The sequence below is a fragment of the Procambarus clarkii genome, chromosome 42, assembly GCF_040958095.1.
Source record: "Procambarus clarkii isolate CNS0578487 chromosome 42, FALCON_Pclarkii_2.0, whole genome shotgun sequence".
NCBI classification, from domain to species: Eukaryota; Metazoa; Arthropoda; class Malacostraca; order Decapoda; family Cambaridae; genus Procambarus; species Procambarus clarkii.
The window spans coordinates 34,197,921-34,224,913 of record NC_091191.1 but is presented as its reverse complement, the minus strand read 5'-3'; the positions used below and the strand labels follow the sequence as shown (position 1 = coordinate 34,224,913).

General features: G+C 43.8%; 1 protein-coding gene across 1 annotated transcript in view; it reads left to right on the top strand.

Moving 5' to 3' along the window:
- LOC138373528 (putative neural-cadherin 2) overlaps nucleotides 1–23,983 on the top strand; it is a 350,877-nt gene extending 326,894 nt beyond the window's left edge. The window contains exons 6-7 of the mRNA XM_069339746.1: nucleotides 22,387–22,564; nucleotides 23,961–23,983. Of these exons, the coding sequence (XP_069195847.1) occupies nucleotides 22,387–22,564; nucleotides 23,961–23,983 (201 nt within the window). The remainder of the gene's footprint in view (nucleotides 1–22,386; nucleotides 22,565–23,960) is intronic.
- The last annotated feature ends 3,010 nt before the right edge of the window (nucleotides 23,984–26,993 follow it).

Below are 26,993 nucleotides of genomic sequence, written 5' to 3'. Positions count from 1 at the left end.
CTCAACCCCGACCACAAGTCCCAAAAGACCACAAGCAGGCCCACTGGGATAGCCCCATAATGGAAAAGACTGTCACAGCAATGATTGACAACGCTGATGCTGAAAACAAAGCCCGCCTCCTAGCGGTAACAGCACCCCTCGCCGGGGATTTTTTATTTGCTGTGCCCAATGCAGCCCTGGGAACTCGCCTCAGTCATGACGTTCTCCGCATTGGAGTTGCCCTTCGCCTTGCCGCCCCCATCCTCACCGAACATAGGTGCATCTGCGGAACTGCGATGGCAGACCAATATGGTCGTCATGGTCTGGTATGTCGTAGCTTTATCATTTCCTATGAAATGATAAAGCTACCCATTTCATTATGTATGAGGTCAATTTTTTTTTTATTGGAGTTAAAATTAATGTAGATATATGACCGAACCTAACCAACCCTACCTAACCTAACCTAACCTATCTTTATAGGCAAGGTTAGGTTAGGTAGCCGAAAAAGTTAGGTTAGGTTAGGTTAGTTAGGTAGGTTAGGTAGTCGAAAAACAATTAATTCATGAAAACTTGGCTTATTAGGCAAATCGGGCATTGCATAGTAGGCCGAGAAGTGAGTTCTGGCTACTAGGTACGACATATATATATATATATATATATATATATATATATATATATATATATATATATATATATATATATTATATATATATATATATATATATATATATATATATATATATACATATATTCTCATCAGTTTCCACCTGTGTTCCCTTGTTTGTGTTCCACCCGTGCTAACAATTTGTCTGTCCTCCCTATCAATTCCCCTGATAATTTTGTGTGTGTGTGTGTGTGTGTGTGTGTGTGGTGTGTGTGTGTGTGTGTGTGTGTGTGTGTGTGTGTGTGTTTTGGTGTGTGTGCGTGTATGTACCCACCTAATCTCACCTAATTGTGCTTGCGGGGGTTGAGCTCTGGCTCTTTGGTCCCGCCTCTCAACAGTCAATCAACAGGTGTACAGGTTTCTGAGCCTATTGGGCTCTATCATTCCTACACTTGAAACTATATATGGAGTCTTCGTCCACCACATCACTTCCTAATGCATTCTATTTGTCAATCACTCTGACACTAAAAAGTTCTTTCTAATATCTCTGTGGGTGATTTGGGCACTCAGTTTCCACCTGTGTCCTCTAATGCGTGTGCCTCTTGTGTTAAAGCGACACACGTATTATAATACGTGTGCCCCCGTAGGTGAAGAATAATATGTGTGTGTGTTTGTGTGTGTGTGTGTGTGTGTGTGTGTGTGTGTGTGTGTGTGTGTGTGTGTGTGTGTGTGTGTGTGTGTGTGTGTGTGTGTGTGTGTGTGTGTGTGTGTGTGTTTGTGTGTGTGTGTGTATGTGTGTTTTTTGTGCGTGTGGCGTGTGTGTATACTGGCAGCAGGTTTTCATTTAGACATGTTTCACTGCATATGACTGCATATTCTGTATTGATTATTTTCTTGTCTAGGTCTTCTATCCTTCTGACTAGTGTACTTTCATCTTGGCTTAATTGGAAGAGGATTTCTCCAAATGACATCTTTGTTCGAGGTAAACTAAAAGAAATAATCAACTGTAAAGTGTATTTCACTTATTATAAAGTTACACAACGATTCGAACCTAACATGGTTCATGCTCAAGTGATGGGACAATACTAGACGTATTTTATTTATACCATTAGGGATGTCAGGTACATACAAATACTAATGGGAGAGGAATAGGGCATAGAGGGGTGAAGATTAAGACGTAAAAGGGTGAAGAATAAGGGGAAGAAAAGTGTGGAAACACATACAAGAATAATGCGGTGTAGAGGGCGTTCCGTATTGAGCAGTGTCGTCAACGTTGGCATCTTCGTGTTCTGGTCTGGTTCTTACTCTAATGGTGGGGGAGAGTTAATAGTTCCGTTATTTGGGTATGTATGTGGGGTTTTCTACTCTTATGTGGATTACTTCAAGAATTTTAAATTTTCTTGCATCTTGGGTTTTGTCTATTACACAATTATTTTTATTCAACATTTCTCTTGTTAAGGTGATGTCATGGGCTTGTCTCATGAGTTTTAAAGGACACCTGATTGAAGATGACTGGTCAAACGCCTCGTGAGCTTGGTCGACGTCACACCTATGTGCTTAGATTGAGGGCTACATTCTTCGTGTTGTTTTAGCCTTTTATACGTTCCTTAAAGCTGCCGCGGCTACCGTTGGGATATGCACATAGAGCAATGTTTTCTCCCAGGCAACTGTAGGATCATGCATTTATGATTATCAGGCCCAGTTAATTAAACACTGGTTCTTGCTCCTGCAATTGGTGGATTGTGCCTTAATAAAACAGGTTCGTGTCATTGCAACAATCGGTTTCTGCCCTTAAAACTGGTTCGTTCCACGACAACTAGCGGACATTGGTGCGGTAACATTGACTCTTACCAACACCACCAGTGGGTGTTGACACTCATAATAAGATACGAGGCTGCAGGGGGGCAAGTTGGTGGTCTGTGGTTGTGGTCAAGTTCGTCTTCCTGTCCGGTTTGGAGCCTCGTGAAGTTTGCTTGTTTCCAGGCGAGGCCAAAATAATATTCAGACTTCGGTGTTGCTTATTCTCTAGTAAAACCTTCACAACTTCGAAAATAACCAAACGGAAGTTGATCATCCCACCAAAACATCGTGAAATCGGTACAAAGAAAACCTTGCAAATTCATCATCTTCAAGATAGGATGAGGAACTCATTCATATCTCTGCAACTGTTAACTCAGAGCGGAGCAGCTGACTTCACAGCACTACGCCAGCTGGTTCAACAGCCCTGCACCTGCCGTGTTAATAGCACTACGCCAGCTGGGTCAACAGCCCTGCACCTGCCGTGTTAAGAGCACTACGCCAGTTGGCTTCACAGCGCTAGCCAAACGTTCGTGTTGACAACATATTGAGAGCCGTATTTCGCTGTGAGCCCTACGAGCTCTCGTTGCCGTCGAGCAAACACGGTCGGGTCAGGGTTCGGCAGGAGGCATTAGTACCTCGGCTCCGTTGTTTAGTGTCCAGACAAGATTGTGTTCTGTGAGGCTAAGACGACGGGAGGAGAGCAGACGGCCGGAACGACTTGAGCAACTCACTGACAACATTCCCTGACTGGTGCTAGGAGACACAGAGAGTTGTGTAGAGACAGAACGTATACAGAGAGACAAGAGACAAGGATAGAGACAGAAGGACACAGGAACTGGTATAAACAACTACTACCGTCCTCGCCTGTCAAAACTGATGCCCTCCCAGTGATAATCTGACCTCTCACGGCTAAATTAACCGCTTCTTCAATTAACATTGCCTTCATCTTTCTAACGCATCATAACATATCCATTGAGGATAGTCCAACCACTTGGGCCGGACGGTTGAGTGACGGTTTCGCTTCATGCAGGTCGGCGTTCAATCCCCGACAGTCCAAGTGGTTAGGCTCCATTTCTCCCTTCTCCCGCCGCCCCATCCCAAATCCTTATCCTAATCCCTTTCAAGTGCTATATATTCGTAATGACTTGGTGCTTTCCCCTGATAATTCAATTCAATTCAAATTCCATTGAGGATATATTATTTTATTTGTGCCAAATCAGAAAATGTGAAATACGCTCAATTGTGCGAAAGTATACCTGGAAGCGCAATAACATAAATAAGGAGCTCTTTATCGACAGATAATAATGTTATCAAAGTTGTGTTGTCATCACTACCCAGTAACGAGCCCACAAGTGCGTTTTCTTGTTTGTTATGTTCTGGCACAGTGTTCATTTGTCCCTGTTACGTTACTTAACTGCTGTTCCTGCTACGTTACTTAACTGCTGTTCCTGCTACGTTACTTAGCTGCTGTTCCTGCTACGTTACTTAACTGCTGTTCCTGCTACGTTACTTAACTGCTGTTCCTGCTACGTTACTTAGCTGCTGTTTCTATTACAATACGTAACTGCTGTTCCTATTACGCTATTATGACCGCTGTTCCTGCTACATTACTTAATTGATGTTCCTGCTACGTTATTATGACTGATGTTCCTGCTACGTTACTATAACCTGTTCATGCTCCGTTATAATGACTGCAATTCCTGCTACGTTGCTGTTCCTGCTACGTTACTTGAATTGCTGTTCTTGCTATGTTACTTTTAAGGCTGATCCTGCTACGTTACTAAACTGCTGTTCCTGCTACGTTACTAAACTGCTGTTCCTGCAACGTTACTAAACTGCTGTTCCTGCTACATTTCGTAACTGCTGTTCCTGCTACGCTATTATGACTGCTGTTCCTGCTACGCTATTATGACTGCTGTTCCTGCTACGCTATTATGACTGCTGTTCCTACTTCGTTACTTAATTGTTGTTCATGCTACGTTATTATGACTGCTGTTCCTGCTACGTTACTATGACTGCTGTTCCTGCTACATTTCGTAACTGTTGTTCCTGCTACGCTATTATGACTGCTGTTCCTGCTACGTTACTTGGACTGCTGTTCCTGCTTCGTTATTATGATCATTGTTCCAACTGTATTACAATGACCACTGTTCGTGTTACATAACGATTGCTTTGCTCTTCCTGGCCTGTCATTGAAGCCTTATTCTTCCAATTCCGGTAATGATCCAGCTTCAACTGATCCAGCTCCGTTACTGTGAGTTTTCCTGTTCCAGTCCCGTTACTGTGTCTTACTGTTTTCACTCATGTTACTGTGACTTACTGTTGTATCCACGTTACTGTAACTTTCTGTTTCAGCCACTTTATTGTCACTTACTGCTCCAGCCACGATACTGTGACCTTACTGCTCATCCACGTTACTGTGACAAACTATTCCAGCCCCGTTACTCTGACTTTCATTATTTAAACTCCGTTACTGTGACTAACCCCTCAGCAGTATTACAATTTCTAAACAACTCAAATATATATGTATAAGACTATTGAAGAAACATGTCATAAAATCATATTAACACAAAACATGAAACTTAAATTGAATAGTGTTACTTACTACAAGACAGGACAAAGTAAGGATACCAATTAACAAAAAGGAACACACTCAAAAACTCAACTTACATGACTTATACTGGCAACGTAGGATTTGCCAAACATTCAGCAAAGTCAGCAAATACTAATTAAAAATTACAATTGTAAAGCATATAATTTAAAACTTATACAAACAAAGAAGAATTAAAACACACTACAGATTACCAATAATGCACATTATAAAAATACAATATTACACAACAAAAAAAAATCTATTATTCACTGCAGAATTCAGCAAAATAATAATAGGAGAAAAACGCCATTCAAGATATGCATTATAAAAATAAAATGAAGGGGGGACTTAGAAATAATGAAGTCTACACCGAAGCAGTAAATGTCACAGTAACATTGTTTTGAGACGAACTATTCTTTGCATGGGTCTGACTTTAAAAACCTTGGATACATGCATGAGGTCTCCAGTCTAACCTGCGTGTGATGGAATCTCTCTCTCTCTCTCTCTCTCTCTCTCTTCTCTCTCTCTCTCTCTCTCTCTCTCCTCTCTCTCTCTCTCTCTCTCTCTCTCTCTCTCCTCTCTCTCTCTCTCTCTCTCTCTCTCTCTCTCTCTCTCTCTCTCTCTCGTCTCTCTCTCTCTCTCTCTCTCTCTCTCTCTCTCTCTTCTCTCTCTCTCTCTCTCCTCTCTCTCTCTCTCTCTCTCTCTCTCTCTCTCTCTCTCTCTCTCTCTCTCTCTCTCTCTCTCTCTCTCTCTCTCTCTCTCTCTCTCTCTCTCTCTCTCTCTCTCTCTCTCCTCTCTCTCTCTCTCTCTCTCTCTCTCTCTCTCTCCTCTCTCTCTCTCTCTCTCTCTCTCTCTCTCTCTCTCTCTCCTCTCTCTCTCTCTCTCTCTCTCTCTCTCTCTCTCTCTCTCTCTCTCTCTCTCTCTCTCCTCTCTCTCTCTCTCTCTCTCTCTCCTCTCTCTCTCTCTCTCTCTCTCTCTCTCTCTCTCTCTCTCTCTCTCTTCTCTCTCTCTCTCTCTCTCTCTCTCTCTCTCTCTCTCTCTCTCTCTCTCTCTCTCTCTCTCTCTCTCTCTCTCTCTCTCTCTCTCTCTCTCTCTCTCTCTCTCTCTCTCTCTCTCTCTCTCTCTCCTCTCTCTCTCTCTCTCTCTCTCTCTCTCTCTCTCTCTCTCTCTCTCTCTCTCTCTCTCTCTCTCTCTCTCTCTCTCTCTCTCTCTCTCTCTCTCTCTCTCTCTCTCTCTCTCTCTCTCTCTCTGATATATATATATATATTTATATATATATATATATATATATATATATATATATATATATATATATATATATATATATATATATATATATATATATATATATATGTGTGTGTGTGTATATCACGAAAATAAACACGTGATTAAGAATGTGACAATGTCAGACCACGGAGGAAAATGAAACAGGAATTTCCTTAAGTACTTTCGTATATTAAATACATCTTCAGAAGGAATGAATCCTTCCTTGAAGGAATTAAATACATCTTCCTTCTGAAGATGTATTTAATATATAAAAGTACTTAAGGAAATTCCTGTTTCATTTTCCTCCGTGGTCTGACATTGTCATATATATATATATATATATATATATATATATATATATATATATATATATATATATATATATATATCAGAGAGTTGCAGCCTCTCTTGAATACAAAAAGTTCACCTAAACAGTTTTATATTATTAACAGTTGTATATAAACTTTAAGTTTATATTTTCCTTTTGCTTGTGCTGCTTCTTGACTTTTTAGTCCACCCCCCCCCCCCCCACCCTTGATTTGAGGTTTTGGTGCTAATTTTGAGTGAGTTGTTGTCTTATAATTATTTCTGTTATATTAAGGTACTGAGTATATTTGGTGTTTATTATTGTGTAATATTTTAGATTTTATAAAGTGTGTAATTGGTAATCTATAATGTGTTTTAATTATTTTTTGCTTGAATAAGTTTCTGAATTACTTTGTTTATAACTGTAATTTCGAATTAGTACTGACTGTCTTTGTTGAGCACTTGTCAAATCCTACATTTTTAAATCGTCAGGTAAGTCAAATTTTTGAGTTTGTTCTTTCTTCTTTTAATTTGGGTCATTACTTTATATCTTGTCTTGTAGTAAATAGCTCTTATTCAGTATTAGTTTCTTCTTTTGCGGATCAATTTGAATTCATGACTTAACGCTAGGTAAATATTTCTGTATTTTAGAACTGATGATGAATACGACGATGTACTCGAAACGTGATGTGGATTTTAATTAAGAGTAAAGATGTTTGATACGACAATCGTTCTTCTTTTTATCATGAAGTATTCGTTTTTATTTATGTGTTGATAGACCTGTATATTGCACGTCTCGTTAAGGTACATATGAATTCGCTTATTTAGGGAAGAGGATATGCGACCATCCGTCTTATAGACGAGATTATTGCTTATATTGTCTTCAAGGTTTAAAGAGTCCAGATTTACAGGAAGCCAACGTTAAAACTATAATTTACACGAAGCGATTTACAAATAATTCAGAATAAGAATGATCTTATGTGAAAGCGTTCATAACAGCTTAATATGCACAACACACAGTCCTGGTCGCACATAAACACACACCTGCTAGGAGACACTAACACTGTTGTCCATGTCGCACACACCTGCAAGAAGACGCAAGCACAATCATCTCAGTCTCACACACCTGAAGTTTCCATGGTCTGTTGCGCCATCCGTGACCAAGAAACCTATGTTAATAGCAATCTGGTATATGTGGAAAATAATCGATTTGGGTAAAAGTAGGAACGGAGCTAAAACATAAAAAACCTAAGCAAATACAATGACCTCAAGATACAACAAAAAATCACGTCTCCCCACTACAGGTATTCTTTCATTATGTATTATAGAATTTATGAAGGCTTTTATTGCTTTCTTTACTTCTCAAATCGTCTTGATTTTGCCTTAAGTTCTACACTATTATAAAAGACTAGGAGGCAAAGATCACTGGCTCCAAATGGAATTTCTTACTCTAAGATCTCACTATCCGCCACGTTGGGGAAGAAAACCTGGACGAGACGTCTTGATGTATCTTTTCTTATTTCCCCCATTTTGTTTTCTACATGGTGGATCCAGGAACTTTTTCGGTAGTTTGCACTAATGTTGCGACCCATATTTCTACCGCGTCCAGGTGGTTCTTGAGTTCTTTATTATTGCAGTTTTTCAAAATAAGCATTTTGTGTGTACTCACCTAATTGTACTCACCTAATTGTGCTTGCGGGAGTTGAGCTTTGTCTCTTTGCTCCCGCCTCTCAACTGTCAATCAACTGGTGTTCAGATTTCTGAGCCTACTGGGCTCTATCATATCTACATTTGAAACTGTGTATGGAGTCAGCCTCCACCACATCATTTCCTAGAGCATTCCATTTATTAACTGCTCTGACACTGAAAAAATTCTTGCTAACGTTTCTGTGGCTCATCTGGGTACTAAATTTCCACCTGTGTCACCTTGTTCCCTTGTCCCACCCGTGCTGAAGAGTTTGTCTTTGTCCACCCTGTCAATTCCCCTGAGAATTTTGAAGGTGGTTATCATGTCTCCCCTTACTCTTCTGTTTTCCAAGGAGGTGAGGTTCAACTTCCTTAGCCATCCCTCGTAGCTCATTCCTCTCAGTTCCGGGACGAGCCTGGTGGCATATCTCTGAATCTTCTCTAACTTTGTCTTTTGTTTAACTAGGTATGGACTCCAGGCTGGCGCTGCATACTCCAGAATGGGTCTGACATAAGTGGTTTACAGGGTCCTGAACGATTAATTACAGAAGTTTCTAAAGGCAGTTCTTATGTTGGCCAGTCTAGCATATGCCGCTGATGATATCCTTTTGATGTGGGCCTCTGGAGACAGGTTCGGTTTGATATCAACTCCTCACTATTTGACTCTTGCAGGAATTCACCTCCCCGGTGGTACCTTGTGTTCAGCCTCCTGCTTCCTTTGCCTAATTTCATTACTCTACACTTTCCTGAGTTGAACTTTAGCAACCACTTTCTAGACCATTCCTCCAGTTGGTCCAGGTCACCCTGTAGTCTCTGTCTATCTTCATCCGTCTTGATTCTTCTCATAATTTTTGTATCATCAGCAAACATCGAGAGGAATAAGTCTATACCCTCCGGAAGATCGTTTACATATATTAGAAACAGGATGGGTACAAGTACTGAGCCCTGTGTGACTCCGCTGGTGACATCTCGCCACTCTGATGTCTCCCCCCTCACCGTTACTCGCTGTTTCCTGTTGTTTAAGAACTCCCTTATCTATTGCAGCACCTTCTCTTTTACTCCTGCCTGTTGCTCCAACTTTTTTAATAGCCTTTTATGGGGTACTGTGTCAAAGGCATTCTGGCAGTCAAGGAAAATGCAGTCGGCTCACACCTTCCCTTTCCTGCCTAATTTATGTTGCCTGGTCATTGAATTCTAGTAAACCTGTGAGGCACGATTTACCATCTCTGAACCCATGTTGGTGGTGCGTTACAAAGTTATTTCCCTCCAAATGATCTTCTCCATTACCTTGCATGGTATACAAGTTAGGGAAACTGGCCTGTAGTTCTGTGCCTCTTGCCTGTCACCATTTTTGTATATTGGGATTACGTTAGCTGTCTTCCAACTTTCTGGTAGGTCTTCTGTTTCCAGTGACCTGTTATACACCATAGAGAGTGGAACACTTAGTGATTCTGCCCCTTCCTTTAGTATCTATGGTGAGATTCTGTCAGGCCCAACAGCCTTTGTCAAATCCAGCTCCAGCAGACACCTTTTGACCTCATCACTGGTGAGGTCAAATTCCTCCAAGATTGCTTGATTTGCCTCCTCCTCATTTAGTGCAGGGGCTTCTCCTTGTTCTATTGTGAAGATCTCTTGGAATATCTTGTTTAGTTCTTCACACACCTCCTTGTCGTTCTCTGTGTATCTGTTCTCCCCTTTTTTCAATTTCATCACTTGTTCCTTCACTGCTGTTTTCTTCCTGATGTGGCTGTGGAGCAGCTTTGGTTGGCTTTACTCGCTATGTCGTTTTTAAACTGTCTCTCTGCTTCCCTCCTCACTCTGAGGTACTCATTTCTGGCCTTCTGCTATCTCTCCCTGCTCTCCGGTGTTCTGTTATTTCTGTAGTTTCTCCATGTTCTTTTATTCAGTTGCTTCGCTACCTTGCATTTCTGGTTGAACCATGGATATTTCTGTTTTTTTTTTTTAGTTTCCCTCCTTTTGAACTGGGATAAATCTGTCTGCAGCTTCCTGGCACTTCTGGGTGACAAAATCCATCATGTCCTGCACAGTCTTGTCTCTAAGTTCTGTTTCCCAAGGTATTCCCCTTAGGAAGTGCCTCATCTCGTCATATTTTCCTCTTCGATAATTTAGTTTTTTTCCCTCCGATCCCATCCTTGGATAGGTTGTCCCTACCTCCACCAAGTACTCAAAGGTCAGTACACTGTGCTCACTCATTCTTATGGGGACTTCAACTTTGACTTCCCTTATTTCTGACTCATTCATGGTGAATATCAAGTCGAGTCCAGCTGGTTCATCATTTCCTCTCACTCTTGTGGGTTCCCTGACATGCTGGCTCAGAAAGTTCCTTGTTGCCACTTCCAAGAGTTTAGCTCTCCATGTATCTGCACCACCATGTGGGTCCCCATTCTCCCCAGTCTTTGAATGGTTGAAATCGCCAATGATTAAGAGTCTTGAGCCATTCCTGCAGGCAACTGATGTTGCTGTGTGTGCTCACCTAGTTGTGCTCACCTAGTTGTGTCTGCAGGATCGAGCAATGACTCTTGGATCCCTCCTTTCGAGCATCGGTTGTTTACAGCAATGACTCCTGTCCCATTTCCCTATCATACCTGGTTTTAAAATTATGAATAGTATATGCTTCCACAACCTGTTCCTGAAGTGCATTCCATTTTCCCACTACTCTCAAGCTAAAAGAAAACTTCCTAACATCTCTGTGACTCATCTGAGTTTCAAGCTTCCATCCATGGCCCCTCGTTCTGTTACTATTCCGTGTGAACATTTCGTCTATGTCCACTCTGTCAATCCCTCTGAGTATTTTATACGTTCCTATCATGTCCCCCCTCTCCCTTCTTCTTTCTAATGTCGTAAGGCACAGTTCCCTCAGGCGCTCCTCATACCCCATCCCTCGTAGCTCTGGGAAGAGTCTCGTTGCAAACCTGTGAACCTTTTCCAGTTTCATTATATGCTTCTTCATATGGTGACTCCATGATGAGGCGGCATACTCTAAGACTGGCCTCACGTAGGCAGTGTAAAGCACCCTAAATGCCTCCTTACTTACGTTTCTGAATGATGTTCTAACTTTTGCCAGTGTAGAGTACGCTGCTGTCGTTATCCTATTTATATGTGCCTCAGGAGATAGATTAGGTGTTACGTCCACACCCAGGTCTCTTTCGCCCGTCGTCACAGGTAGGCTGTTCCCCTTCATTGTGTACTGTCCCTTTGATCTCCTATCTCCTAGTCCCATTTCCATAACTTTACATTTGCTCGTGTTGAATTCCAGTAGCCATTTCTCTGACTATCTCTGCAACCTGTTCAGATCCTCTTGTAGGACCCTGCAATCCTCATCTGTCACAACTCTTCTCATCAAGTTTGCGTCATCCGCAAACATCGACATGTAGGACTCTACGCCTGTAAACATGTCGTTCACATATACAAGAAATAGAATTGGTCCCAGCACCAATCCTTGTGGTACTCCCCTTGTTACTGTTCGCCAGTCCGACTTCTCGCCCCTTACCGTAACTCTTTGGCTCCTTCCTGTTAGGTAGTTCCTTATCCATGCTAGGACTTTCCCCCCACCCCCGCCTGCCTCTCGAGCTTGAACAGCAGTCTCATGTGCGATACTGTATCAAAGGCTTTTTGGCAGTCCAGAAATATGCAGTCTGCCCAACCATCTCTGTCCTATCTTATCCTCGTTATTTTATCATAGAATTCCAGAAGGTTTGTTAGGCACGATTTCCCTGTCCAGAACCCATGTTGATGTTTGTTCACAAACCTAATGTTCTCCAGGTGTGCAACCAGTCGTAGCCTAATTATTCTTTCGAGTATTTTACAGGGGATGCTTGTCAGTGATACAGGTCTATGGTTAAGTGCCTCCTCCCTATTGCCTTTCTTGAAGATCGGCACGACATTTGCCTTCTTCCAGCAACTGGGCAATTCTCCCGACATAAGTGACTCATTAAAGATCATTGCCAGAGGCACGCTGAGGGCCTGCGCTGCTTCTTTTAGTATCCACGGTGATACTCTGTCTGGTCCAACTGCTTTAGTTGCATCTAGAGTTGTCAACTGTTTCATTACCTTCTCTGCTGTCACCTCTATATCTGATAGTCTTTCTTCTAGGGTAACCCCCTTCCAACAATGGGCGCTGCTCAGGCTCGGTAGTGAACACTCCATGGAAACTGGCATTCAGTGCCTCGCAGATTTCCTTGTCACTTTCAGTATATGCCCCCTCTGTCTTCCTTAGTCTTGTCACTTGGTCGTTCACCGACATTTTGCTTCTTATATGACTGTGTAGTAACTTAGGTTATTGTTTTCGCTTTGATTGCAATATCGTTCTTATAGTCCCTTTCCGATGTTCGTCTTAGGTTAATATAATCGTTCCTAGCTCTGTTGTATCTGATCCTATTGTCCTCTGTCCTTTGTCTTCTGTACTTCCTCCACTCCCGCCTGCTGGCCATTTTTGCTTCCTGACACTGTCTATTAAACCATGGGTTATTATATTCCTTCTTATTTTTTCCCTTTACTGTTGGTATAAATCTCTCTTCGGCCTCCTGGCATTTCTGTATGACTAGGTCCATCATATCTTTGACTGTTTTTCCTCTAATTTCTTCCTCCCAATGTACTTCACCCAGATAGTCCCTTATCCTCTTATAGTCCCCTTTCCTGTACTCAACTCTCCTTTCCCAGATCTCTTGTCCCATGGTCATAAGTTTGAATTCCATCAAAGACTAGGACACCTTGGTCACTGGCCCCTAGAGGTATTTCATGCTCTAAATTCTCGATATCTTCTACGTTCTGGGTGAAAATCAGGTCTAATAGGCTCGGTGCATCTCCTCCTCTTTCCCTTGTGTCTTCCTTCACATGTCCTTGATTCCCAATTTGTCTCTCCATGATTTAGGTCCCACATGATCAGCAGCTTCGCTCTCATTCTGTGGGCTAGTGTTGCTGCCTTCTGCAGTTCATCTATACATGCCTTGTTGTTGTCATCATACTCCTGCCTGGGTCTTCTACTGTTTGGTGGGGGATTGTAGATTACCAAGATCACAATCTTCCTCCCATCTACTGTCAGAGTTCCATGTATGAAGCTTGTGCACTCATTGGTAACCCGATTTCCCAGGTCTTCAAACTTCCATTTCCGCTTTATTAGGAGTGCCACTCCCCCCTCCCTGTCTCTGTGTCCTCTCTTTTCATATCACCTGGTACCCTTCAGGAAAGATTGCATCTGAGATCATGTCATTAATTTTAGTTTCCATAATTGCACCTATGTCAGGATCTGCTTTACTCACTCTTTCTATTATCTATTCTGCTTTATTAGATACCCCATCAGCATTGGTGTACCAAACCTTGAGATTCTTCATGGAAACTCTTGTACCAGAGTTCTCTCTTTCTCTGGGGGTTTTGGGGGATCTGGGGGGTGTCTGGGGGTGACTGGGGGCAGGGGGGATCTGGGGGGGGGTGTCTGGGGGATGACTGGGGGCGGGGAGGATCCAGGGGAAGTCCGGGGGGATCCGAGGGGGTGTCTGGGGGGTTCCGGGGGGTGTATGGGGGGTGAAAGAGGTCAGGAGGGGCGCTTGGGGGACTAATGGGGGCTGGGGTTTTAGGAAGGTAGGTAGGAGGGTCTGGGGTAGGGCCTGGGTAGGTAGGTCTGGAGTAGGAAGGGCATACTGGGTCTGAAGATTAGGGAGGGTCTGATAGGCAAAGAGGGGTTGGGAGATGGCGTAAGGTTGGGAGTCAGAAAGAGGTTGAGAGGTTGGGAGGGGGAAGGATAGAGGGGGTGGGGGGAACCTCCCACCCCTTTCGTAAGGGTGGGGGGTCACATGGATGGGGAGGGGATGAGGAGGGGTGAGGGCTGGGTAGGTTTTGAGTGTTAAGGGGATGAGTGTGTTCTTGGGGTTGAGGGGATGAGTTCTGGGTGGGTTTTGGGGGTTGAGGGAATGAGGGCTGGACGGGTTTTGGGGTTTGAGGTGATGTGTGTGGGTGTGTGTGTGTGTGTGTGTACTCACCTATTTGTGCTTGCGGGGGTTGAGCTTTGGCTCTTTGGTCCCGCCTCTCAACTGTCAATCAACTGGTGTACAGATTCCTGAGGCTATTGGGCTCTATCATATCTACACTTGAAACTGTGTATGGAGTCAGCCTCCACCACATCACTGCCTAATGCATTCCATTTGTCAACCACTCTGACACTAAAAAAGTTCTTTCTAATATCTCTGTGGCTCATTTGGGCACTCAGTTTCCACCTGTGTCCCCTAGTGCGTGTGCCCCTTGTGTTAAACAGCCTGTCTTTATCAACCCTGTCGATTCCCTTAAAGATCTTGAATGTGGTGATCATATCCCCCCTAACTCTTCTGTCTTCCAACGAAGTGAGGTTTAATTCCCATAGTCTCTCCTCGTAGCTCATACCTCTCAGCTCGGGTACTAGTCTGGTGGCAAACCTTTGAACCTTCTGCATTTTAGTCTTATGCTTGACTAGATATGGACTCCATGCTGGTGCCGCATACTCCAGGATTGGTCTGACATATGTGGTATATAATGTTCTGAAAGATTCCTTACACAAGTTTCTAAAGGCCGTTCTTATGTTAACCAACCTGGCATATGCTGCTACTGTTATCCTCTTGATATGAGCTTCAGGGGACAGGTCTGGCGTGAAATCAACCCCCAGGTCTTTCTCTCTCTCGGACTCTTGAAGTATTTCATCTCCCAAGTGATACCTTGTATCTGGTCTCCTGCTTCCTACCCCTATCTTCATTACATTACATTTGCTTGGATTAAACTCTAACAGCCATTTGTTCGACCATTCCTGTAGCTTGTCCAGGTCTTCTTGAAGCCTCAAGCTGTCCTCCTCTGTCTTAATCCTTCTCATAATTTTGGCGTCGTCAGCAAACATTGAGAGGAATGAGTCTATACCCTCTGGGAGATCATTTACGTATATCAGAAACAGGATAGGTCCAAGTACAGAGCCCTGTGGGACTCCACTGGTGACTTCACGCCAGTCTGAGGTCTCACCCCTCACTATAACTCTCTGCTTCCTATTGTTTAGGTACCCCCTTATCCACTGGAGCGCCCTACCAGTTACTCCAGCTTATGCATCAACCTTTTATGGAGTACTGTGTCAAAGGCTTTCCGACAGTCCAAGAAAATGTAGTCTGCCCACCCTTGTGTGTGTGTGTGTGTGTGTGTGTGTGTGTGTGTGTGTGTGTGTGTGTGTGTGTGTGTGTGTACTAACATAGCTGTGCTTGCGAGGGTTGAGCTCAGCTCTTTCGGCCCGCCTCTCAACTGTCAATCAACTGTTACTAAAAACTTTTTTTCACACACGCACACACACCCACCCCAGGAAGCATCCCGTAACAACTGACTAACTCCCAGGTACCTATATACTGCTAGGTAACAAGGGCATAGGGTGAAAGAACTTCTGCCCATTGTTTCTCGTCGGCGCCCGGGATCGAACCCGGGACCACAGGAACACATGTCCAGCATGCTGTCTGTTCGGCCGGCCCGCCCCCTCTCACCTAGTTGTACTCACCTAGTTGTGTTTGCGGGGGTTGAGCTCTGGCTCTTTCGTCCCGCCTCTCAACCGTCAATCAACAGGTGTACAGATTCCTGAGCCTATCGGGCTCTGTCATATCTACACTTGAAACTGTGTAAGGTGTGTGTGTGTGTGTGTGTGTGTGTGTGTGTGTGTGTGTGTGTGTGTGTGTACTTACCTATTAGTGCTTGCAGGATCGAGCATTGACTCTTAGATCCCGCCTTTCCAGCTATCGGTTGTTTACAGCAATGACTCCTGTCCCATTTCCCTATCATACCTAATTTAAAAAGTATGAATAGAGTTTGCTTCCACAACCTGTTCCCCAAGTGCATTCCATTTTTCCACTACTCTCACGCTGAAAGAAAACTTCCTAACATCTCTGTGACTCATCTGAGTTTCCAGTTTCCACCCATGTCCCCTCGTTCTGTTATTATTACGTGTGAACATTTCATCTATTTCCACTTTGTCAATTCCCCTGAGTATTTTATATGTTCCGATCATATCTATTCTCTCCCTTCTTTTCTCTAGTGTCGTAAGGTTCAGTTCCGTCAGACGCTCTTCATATCCCATCCCTCGTAACTCTGGGACAAACCTCGTCGCAAACCTCTGAACCTTCTCCAGTTTCCTTATGTGTTTCTTCAGGTGGGGGCTCTATGATGGCGCGGCATACTCTAAGATGGGTCTCACGTAGGCAGTGTAAAGCGCCCTAATAGCCTCCTCATTTAGGTTTCTAAATGAAGTTCTAATTTTCGCCAGTGTAGAGTACGCTGCTGTCGTTATCCTCTTTATATTTGCCTCAGGAGTTAGATTAGGTGTCACATCCACTCCCAGGTCTCTTTCTCGCGTCGTTACAGGTAGGCAGTTCCCTACCTGATCTCATTTCCATAACTTTACATTTACTGGTGTTAAACTCCAGTAGCCATTTCCCTGACCATCTCTGCAACCTGTTTAAGTCCTCTTGGAGGATCCTACAATCCTCGTCTGTCACAACTCTTCTCATTAATTTTGCGTCATCCGCAAACATTGACATGTATGATTCCACTCCTGTAAACATATCATTTACGTAAATTAGAAAGAGGATTGGTCCCAGCACCGATCCTTGAGGTACTCCACTTGTTACTGTTCGCCAGTCCGATTTCTCGCCCCTTACCATTACCCTCTGGCTCCTTCCTGTTAGGTAGCTCTTCACCCATGTTAGGGTCTTTCCGCTTACTCCTGCCTGCCTCTCAAGTTTGTATAGCAGTCTCATGTGCGGTACTGTATCAAAGGCCTTTTGGCAGTCAAGAAATATGCAGTCTGCCCAGCCTTCTCTGTCCTGTCTTATCCTTGTTACTTTATCATAGAATTCTAAAATGTTTGTTAGGCGTGATTTCCCTGTCCAGAACCCATGTTGGTGCTTGTTTATAAACCCAATGCTCTCCAGGTGCTCAACAGGTCTTAGCCTAATTATTATTTCAAGTGTTTTGCAGGGGATGCTTGTCAGTGATACGGGTCTGTAGTTAAGTGCCTCCTCCCTATCACCTTTCTTGAAAATCGGTACGACATTTGCCTCCTTCCAGCAATTGGGCAATTCTCCCGACATAAGTGACTCATTAAAGATCATTGCCAGAGGCACGCTGAGAGCCTGTGCTGCCTCTTTAAGTATCCACGGTGATACTTTGTCTGGTCCAACAGCTTTATTTGCATCCAGTGTTGTCAACTGTTTCATTACCTCCTCTGCTGTCACCTCTATATCTGATAGTCTTTCATCTAGGGTAATCGCTTCTAACAATGGGAGCTGCTCAGGCTCGGTTGTGAACACTCCATGGAAACTTGCATTCAGTACCTCGCAGATTTCCTTGTCGCTTTCTGTATATGCCCCCTTTGTTTTCCTCAGTCTTGTGACTTGGTCATTTACCGACATCTTCCTTCTTATATGGCTATGTAGTAATTTAGGTTGCTTTTTCGCTTTGATCGCAATATCATTCTCATAATTTCTTTCCGACACTCGTCTTATGTTAATGTAATCATTCCTAGCTCTGTTACATCTAATCCTGTTGTCCTATGTCCTTTGTCTTCTGTACTTCCTCCACTCCCTCCTGCTTTTCACCTTTGCTTCCTGACACTGTCTATGAAACCATGGGTTATTATATTCCCTCCTGCTTTTTCCTTTACTGCTGGAATAAATCTCTCTTCAGCCTCCTTGCATTTCCATATGACTTGGTTCATCATACCTTGCACTGTTTTTCCTCTAAGTTCTTCCTCCCACTGCACTTCTCCCAGGTAGTCCCTTATCCTTCTGTAGTCACATTTTCTGTAATCAAGTCTCCTTTCCCGGACCTCTTGTCCTTTGGTCACAATTTTAAGCTCCATCATGTAGTCAAAGACTAAGACACAATGGTCACTGGCTCCTAGTGGTATTTCATGTTCCAACTGCTCGATGTCTTCTACATTCTGGGTGAAAATGAGATCTAATAGGCTGGGCATATGCCCTCCTCTTTCCCTAGTATCTTCCTTCACATGCTGTGTTAGGAAATTCCTGTCAATAACGTCTACCAGCTTCGCTCCTCAGGTCTCCTCCCCGCCATGGGGATTCCTCGTTTCCCAATCTATCTCTCAGTGATTTAGGTCCCCCATGACCAGCAGCTTCGCTCTCATTCTATGCGCTATTGTTGCTGCCCTCTGCAGTTCATCTATACATGCCTTGTTGCTGTCCTCGTACTCCTGCCTGGGCCTTCTACTGTTTGGTGGGGGATTGTAGAGTATCAAGATTACAATCTTCTTCCCATCCACTGTCAGAGTTCCATGTATGAAGCTCGTGCTTTCATTGGTACCCGAATTTTCCAGTTCATCAAACTTCCATTTCCGCTTTATTAGGAGTGCCACTCCTCCTCCCTGTCTCTGTGTCCTTTCTTTTCTTATCACCTGGTACCCCTCTGGAAAGATTGCATCCGAGATCATGCCATTTATTATAATTTCCACTATTGCCACTATGTCTGGGTCTGCCTGGTTGATACCTGGTTGATGGGGTTCTGGGAGTTCTTCTACTCCCCAAGCCCGGCCCGAGGCCAGGCTCGACTTGTGAGAGTTTGGTCCACCAGGCTGTTGCTTGGAGCGGCCCGCAGGCCCACATACCCACCACAGCCCGGTTGGTCCGGCACTCCTTGGAGGAATAAATCTAGTTTCCTCTTGAAAATGTCCACGGTTGTTCCGGCAATATTTCTTATGCTTGCTGGGAGGACGTTGAACAACCGCGGACCTCTGATGTTTATACAACAATGATCACACAAGTGGACCACACAAGCGGACTGCACAAGTGGTCCACAAGTGGTCCACAAGCTTACGATGTTGGGACAGAGTTCACAGCGTGGTGGAAAGCTCTGTCTCATTCTATCACAGATTACAATTAATAATTCCTTCATGAGACAAGTTGGATCAAACAAGAGGACCACACAACAAGTGAATCATATGAACCAAACACCAGCTAGAATGGTCCACACAAGTGACCGACTGAATTTCAGTGATTTTCGTTCATCGATTTGTGGCACACGTATGTTTGTAAATTAATTTAACCCTCAAACCGCGCATATCATATATAAATGATATCAGTGACAAAACCGAAACCGCGCACATCATTTATATATGATTTCGTGTCTAGCGCTATAATTTAAACTCCCCGCCTGGGATAGGGGCAGCTATAGTACAGCCACGACCGATAGTTGCCAGATGCCACCTAGAAAAAAAAATCCAGGCCAACATTCTTGGGTTTTACAGCGTCAGTATTGAGCAAGCCACCAAGGCTGGCGCACGCAGCACGAGCTCACAGCACCGCTGTTCAGCTTGTGACCACAGCATCGCCTACAAATACCATAATATATATGATACTGCTATTATTTAGCAGTGATATATTACTGAAGCCCCCTGACTGTGATAAAACTGCCTCACTAACTCTTTATTTTATCTCTTCTGCTTTATTGGCTACCCCATCAGCATTGGTGTACCAAACCTTGAGACTCTTCTTGGAAACTCTGGTGTCAGAGTTCCCCCTTTCACCAGGGGTCTGGATGGGATGGGGAGGGGGTCTGGGGGGTGAGTGGGGGCTGTGGGAGTTACTGGGGGGGTGCTAGGAGGGTGCCTGGGAGTGCCTGGTAGGCGAATGGGGTCTGGGCATCTAGGGGGGTAGGAAGGGCATAATGGGCCTGAAAGTTAGGGGTCTGAATAGCATAGGGGGGTTGAGAAATAGAGTGAGACTGAGAGTCAGATAGAGGTTGAGAGGTTGGGGGGAAAGGGATATTGAGGGCAGAGGGCTGAGAGGAGAATGGAGCATGGGTGCTGGGAGTGGAAGAGAGGGTGTATTAGTTAGGGGGGGAATCGGGGGTAGGTGGGGGTTTTGGGGTAAAAGAGGGGAAGGGGGAGATGAGGGAAGGTGTTAGGGGGTCACAAGGTGAGGGGGTTAAATGTGGGCGGCTGGAGGTGCATAGGAGGGGTGAGGGTTGGGTGGGGGTTGGGGGTGAGTGTAAGAGGGGTGCAGTGGAAGCTGTGATGGAGTAAATGGAATTGAAGGCAATGGGGTAGAAAGGGCAGGGGAGTAGGAAGGGGTAGTAGGGGAGGGGGGATGAGAAGGTGAGTTTGGGGAGGGCATGGCTTGACCCACTTGGGGGAGGTATAGGAGGGCTGAATTGGGGAGGATGCGACCTGGGAGGTGACCTTGGGAGGTGGCCTGGGAGGTGACCTGGGATGTGACCTAGGAGGTGAGACTACCTAAGAGGCTAGTTCGGTGTCGTGCTTGCCATCTATTCTTGTGGGCTATTTGCTCATCTTTCGTCATAAACCTCTCTATAAACACATTGTAATGGGTTTCACTTCCTCTGAGTAAATGCTTGTTCCTCATTATGTATTCCACAGCCTCCTCATTGGAGAATTGCACCAGAACAGGTCTATTCTTGGTACAATTGTAAGGTCCAACCCGGCGGCTGATATCAACCCCGTGTTCTGCCATTCCTGCTCCAATACATCTCAATATCTCATGCAATTCATATTTTTCCGTCTCTATTCTTTCTTGTCTTGTTGGTGCCCCAGATTCGAATAATCCATGTATTATAATAGACCGTCTCCTCAGTAATTCTTTGGCATGCTGGTAGCCTGTTCCCTGGGGATTCTCCATCCCAACCGCAGTCACTAACCCATCCCCCACTAATCCTCTGTCCTTAGCCATGCTGTTAATCCTTCCTAATTCATTTGTGATCCGAGCACATTCCCTCTCCCAGTTCTCTCTTCCCTTCCTAATCTATTCCTGAATATAGAGCATAAGCTCTTGTTTCTGCCTCTCTACCGAATCCTGTATTTGCTGAAATAATTCACTTTTAATCCCTTGGATTAGATCCTCCATCCAATCGCTCCTTCTCTCTACAAATCTCCCTATTAATTTGTCTATAAATCTGTCCTCCTCTTCGTCCCTGCTGGTGATTGACCTTGAACCCCTTCCTGATCTAGTCATTGCAGTAACAATCTAGCCAAAAAGGCGCTCCTCAATACCTTGCACAATCTGCAGCACCAACAGGCGAGAAAGTACTCCACGCAGCTGGTCAGGTGTGAGGTCGCTGCATCCTGCGTCACAGATGGTGAGGTCACTAGTAAGGCTCCGACTCCACAGTTTCGGCTCCACACTTTCACAATACCACGATGTACTCAACACTTATTTTCAGTGGTGCTGTTTCCACTGTTTTTCTTCACTTTCGTGTGGTTTGAGTGAGCTTACTAGTTATTCAATCACTCATATACACTCATATACGCATATACACTGATTATTCCCCTCAATTCACTAGCTTCGCAAGAGCTTCCCAGACCCTTCTGCCCTCCGCAGCTGTCTGACCTCAACTGTGTGTGTGTGTTTACTAGTTGTGTTTTGCGGGGGTTGAGCTTTGCTCTTTCGGCCCGCCTCTCAACTGTCAATCAACTGTTTACTAACTACTTTTTTTTTTCCACACCACACACACACACCCCAGGAAGCAGCCCGTGACAGCTGACTAACTCCCAGGTACCTATTTACTGCTAGGTAACAGGGGCACTTAGGGTGAAAGAAACTTTGCCCATTTGTTTCTGCCTCGTGCGGGAATCGAACCCGCACCACAGAATTACGAGTCCTGCACGCTATCCATCAGGCTAGGAGGCCCCCCTTTGTGTGTGTGTGTGTGTGTGTGTGTAAGTGTGTGCCACATTCACAGTGTTGATTCAGAATTACCAGCCTAGGGCACGTGTGCGTGTGCGTGTGCGTGTGTATGTGTGTGTGTGTGTGTGTGTGTGTGTGTGTGTGTGTGTGTGTGTGTGTGTGTGTGTGTGTGTGTGTGTGTGTGTGTGTAGATTTCAATATCACATATTATAAATAGTAAGTTAACGTCAGTGCAATTTTAATGCACATATGTAGTGAAGGAGTGGAAGGAGAAAAGTAATCGTTAACGTTTCATTAGTTTAAATGCCTTAAAAGAAACTTAAAAAAGCAGACTATTAACTCAGTTAATGTATAATAGCAGGTGGGTATTGTATTGACTCTAAGTCATTGTTTTCCATACCAACAATCATTCATGTTATGTCCGTAGTGTCTAACTTTTCGTGTCGCCCACACTAACACGACGTGTCCACCCCATGCCCATACTACAGCCCCTGGACCGTGACCCACCCCACGGCCGGGCTCAGTGGCGACTGCGGGTGACGGCGTCGGATGGCGAACTGGAGACGCACACTGACGTACGCGTCAACCTCAAGGACGTAAACGACAACGCTCCGTACTTCTCCTCCCACACCACCACCACCACCATCTCCGAGGACACGCCCAAAGGTAAAGTGCCACAACTACACAGTCACTTCAATCTCCTACCAAGTTCCCGAAGAGCCAACAAATGCTCAAAGCTTCGTATTATCACCATGACAACAATAAGCAAAACCCTCCCAAAGGTATGATTTTTAATATTTCATAATGGGAGCGAGCTCCTGCCAGACGGAAGAGCGCGTACATAGACGAGGTGAGCTCTTAACTTGTGTAAAGACTGCTCGTTCCTGTTCAACGTGCGGAATGGGTAACTTTCCCGACTGTTAAAACTAAAATTTCTATTTACCTATGGGAAAATTATTTGTGTATTACATTGTTTCTGATGAAGTTGAAGGTAAACCAGCCTCGTTTGTATGTAAACTTACATTTTGTGTATATAATCTTCTGTCATGTAATTTGCTTTACCTCTCTACTCCTGATAATGTAACAAGTGAAAGTGTTTGGGCTATTTGATGTCTTGCATTATATATGTGTTTTTTTCCTGTATTATCAGATCTTGCATTATACCTGTCTTGCATTATATTTGTTTTTTTCCTGTATTATCAGATCATGTAATTAATGACTGTTTTTGCTTGAGTAAATGGTCCGACAAAATTATCTCTGAAGAGACGTGATGAAAAATTATTTTATGACTAAGTTTCTTTAACGGAAGAATGGATTGAATCCCAATGTTTGTTGAGAACAGGAACCTCAGTAGTCTTGTCGAGGTCCCATTGCTCCTAGACACCTGGGTGCCACTGATTGCCCTGGGAGCCTTTCAGTCGAACCACGGGCGGAAACGCTACTAGCGATCTGGCCGTGTCCCACGGAAGAGTGAAAGAAAACTCAGTACTAACCTTAAGATGTTGCTTCAAGCAGCAACAACACTTCCTCTGAGTCTTGCTCGCCGTAACAAAGGGGTCACAGGTCACTTGTCTCTCACCTATGTCACGCAACTACTCACAAGGTCGCCAGCTGGGTTTGTAACTCTGCATCCCAGCAAAGCAGTTCAGTGGTTAAACTCTGTGTCGCCCAGCATTAGTACGTTGCCACATTCACAGTGTTGATTCAGAATTACCAGTCAAGGGCACGTTTCCATAAATATCAGTGTACTCAAGTACTGTCAGTCACTAGGATATTTTCCATAATATGAATAATAATGATCATAGTGTGGTGCATATAGTATCACTTATATAATGCTCAAAGAGAAATGGAGGGCGCACGTAAACACATCAGTAGAATGATATGAAGTTTACTATCGAAAACTCCATTAAGCATATAAGAAATAACACAAGGGTGAATATATGAAATAAATGATCTGGATATAAGCATATCCTAAGCCATAGTCGCCCTGGAGTTTTGTGAAATGAACACTACCTTTCTTTTCGTTGATTGCAGTAATAGTTTTGTTCACTTTGTGTTTAAGGTCTTCCCCAGGGTTCCTCGTGAGTCGCTGAAATTTAGTGTAATCACTAAGGATGTCGCTAAATTTATTCATGTATTATTGGGTAGGAATCAACACATATGCTGCTGTCTTGTCGGCTTTTCTTATTGTTACATCTTACAGCTTTTTTAGCTGTTTTGCTGCTTCTTTGAGTCTTGGGGTTAAGATTGTTGATGAGTATGTTCTTCGTTTTATCCCGGCTTCTGTTAGTAGTTCAGCCTGAAGTGTGTCAGTGGTGATGAATTTTTTGTGATGTTCTAACTTATGGATGTCGTCCAGAAGCATTTCGATTTCAAGGCGTTTTTGATGCTTCTCAACGCAAAGAAAGGTAGTGTTCATTTCACTAAACTCCAGGGCGAATATGGCTTAGGATATGCTTATGGCAATGTTAAGACACACAAACCAGGTAACCCACTACGTCCAATAATCAGTCAAATACCAACTCCAACCTATCACCTGGCAAAAAGACTTAACGAACTCCTAACTCCATACTCTCCAAGCAACTATTGTCTACAATCATCAGCAGATTTCCTAGAATTAATCAAAACTACACAGCCCGATGGAATCATTGCTTCCTTGGACGTCGAATCCCCATTTACGAACGTCCCAGTCGACACCACCATAGAAATTATACTGGACAGAGTATACAGAGATGAGAGCACCCCCAAATTAGACATACCCGAGCCACACTTGAAGAGCCTTCTCGAGGCATGTACCTAGGAAGCTCCTTTCATCAGTCTGCAAGGGGACATGTATCTATAGATAGACTGAGTAGCAATGGGTGTTCCCTTAGGAGTATTAATCGCTAATTTTTACTTGGGAACCATCGAAGATAGAGTCTTCAGTTGTAGACAAAAACCAACTGTATACTGCTGTTATGAAGATTATGTATTCATCATAGTAAAAGACTCAGATGAACTAATTGATCTAAAAAGCCATATAGATAAAGAGTCAGTACTCTGATTTACACATGAAAATAGTGAAAACAACAGTCTGTCATTCTTGGATGTACTAATAACAAAAACTGGAACCTCTTTAAGAACCAGTGTATATACTAAACCTACCAACATAGGATTATGCGTGAACGGTAGAAGTGAGTGCCCCCAAAGTCAGAAAACCCGTGTCCTCAATGCTTATATTCGTCGAGCGCTTACCCACTGCCCCGAATGGAGCAATGTGAGTAGAGAGTTTGAAAGAATAGCTTAGGTATTGGTGAACTTTGGATATAGCAACACGGAAATAAACACAGCTATAAGAAGACACCTGGACCCATGGTACAATTCTGAACCTAGAACAGAAACCACAACACCTATAAAATTATATTACAAGTCAACTATGCACAGTGAACACAAAAAAGAAAAAAGAATAATGATGGAAATAATCCGTAAAGTAGTAAAAAACACTATTCCCAACCAAAATTAGACCTGATCATATTCTATAAAACAAAGAAGACTACCGACCTCCTTATTAAAAACAGCCCGAAGCTAACGGAGAAACCTTTACAGCAGACAAGCGTTGTATACATGTACACCTGTTCCAATGAAGGATGTAACATTCAGTCTAAGTACATAGGTATGACGTCGACCAAGCTGACGAGGCGTTTGACCTGTCATCTTCAATCTGGTACCCCCAGAAATCATATGAGACAAGCCATGATATCACCCTAACAAGAGAAATGCTAAATAAAAACACCTGTATAATAGACCGAACCCAAGATGTAAGAAGATTACAAATTCTTGAAGCAATCCACATAAAAATAGAACAACCTACCATGAATACTCAAATCACGAAACTGTTCACTCTACCCACCATGAGAGTATGAACAAGATGCTAAAGTTCAACTCAGGAAAGTGTAAGGTGATGAAATTAGGCGAAGGGAGCAGGAGGCTGAACACAAGGTATTATCTGGGAGGGGAAATCCTGCAAGAGTCAAATAGAGAGAAGGATCTGGGGGTTGATATTACACCGAACCTGTCCCCAAAGGCCCACATCAAAAGAATATCATCAGCGGCATATGCTAGACTGGCCAACATAAGACCTGCCTTCAGAAACTTGTGAAAGGAATCTTTCAGAACCCTGTATACCACTTATGTAAGACCAATCCTGGAGTATGCAGCTCCAGCCTGGAGTCCATACCTAGTTAAACACAAGACAAAGTTAGAGAAGATTCAGCGGTATGCCACAAGGCTCGTCCCGGAACTGAGAGGATTGAGCTACGAGGAAAGGCTAAAGGAGCTGAACCTCACATCCCTGGAAAACAGAAGAGTAAGGGGAGACATGATAACCACCTACAAAATTCTCAGGGGAATTGACAGGGTGGACAAAGACAAACTCTTCAGCACGGGTGGGACACGAACAAGGGGACACAGGTGGAAATTAAGTACCCAGATGAGCCACAGAGACGTTAGAAAGAATTTTTTCAGTGTCAGAGTAGTTAATAAATGGAATGCACTAGGAAGTGATGTGGTGGAGGCTGACTCCATACACAGTTTCAAATGTAGATATGATAGAGCCCAGTAGGCTCAGGAATCTGTACACCAGTTGATTGACAGTTGAGAGGTGGGACCAAAGAGCCAAAGCTCAACCCCCGCAAGCACAATTAGGTGAGTACAGTCTCACGTTCCTTGAGGGCCACCTCTCGTTCTTGTTCTTCTTTCCTGATTGCAGCTTCCTTTTTCCTCAGGGCCGCCTCTCTTTCCTGCTCTTCTTTCCTTATTGCAGCTTCTTTCCTCAGGGTCGCCTCGCGTTCCCTCATTTGGAGAGCTTCTTTTTGCTGCTCCCGCTCAAGCTTTGCGAGTTCGAGTTTGAATTTCATAGTTGCCAGAGCATTTTTATCTGCAATAGAATGAGTTTCGTGAGTTTCAGAGTCAATCTTCCCTTCATCCAAGACATGATCCATAAATAAGTTGTGCAAGTCATTTTTGTTGGCTCCTTGGGGAACCTCTAGTTGATACTCGTGGACAAGAGATTGTAATTCAGTCCTCTTGGCACGACATAAGGTCCCTATTTCACCTG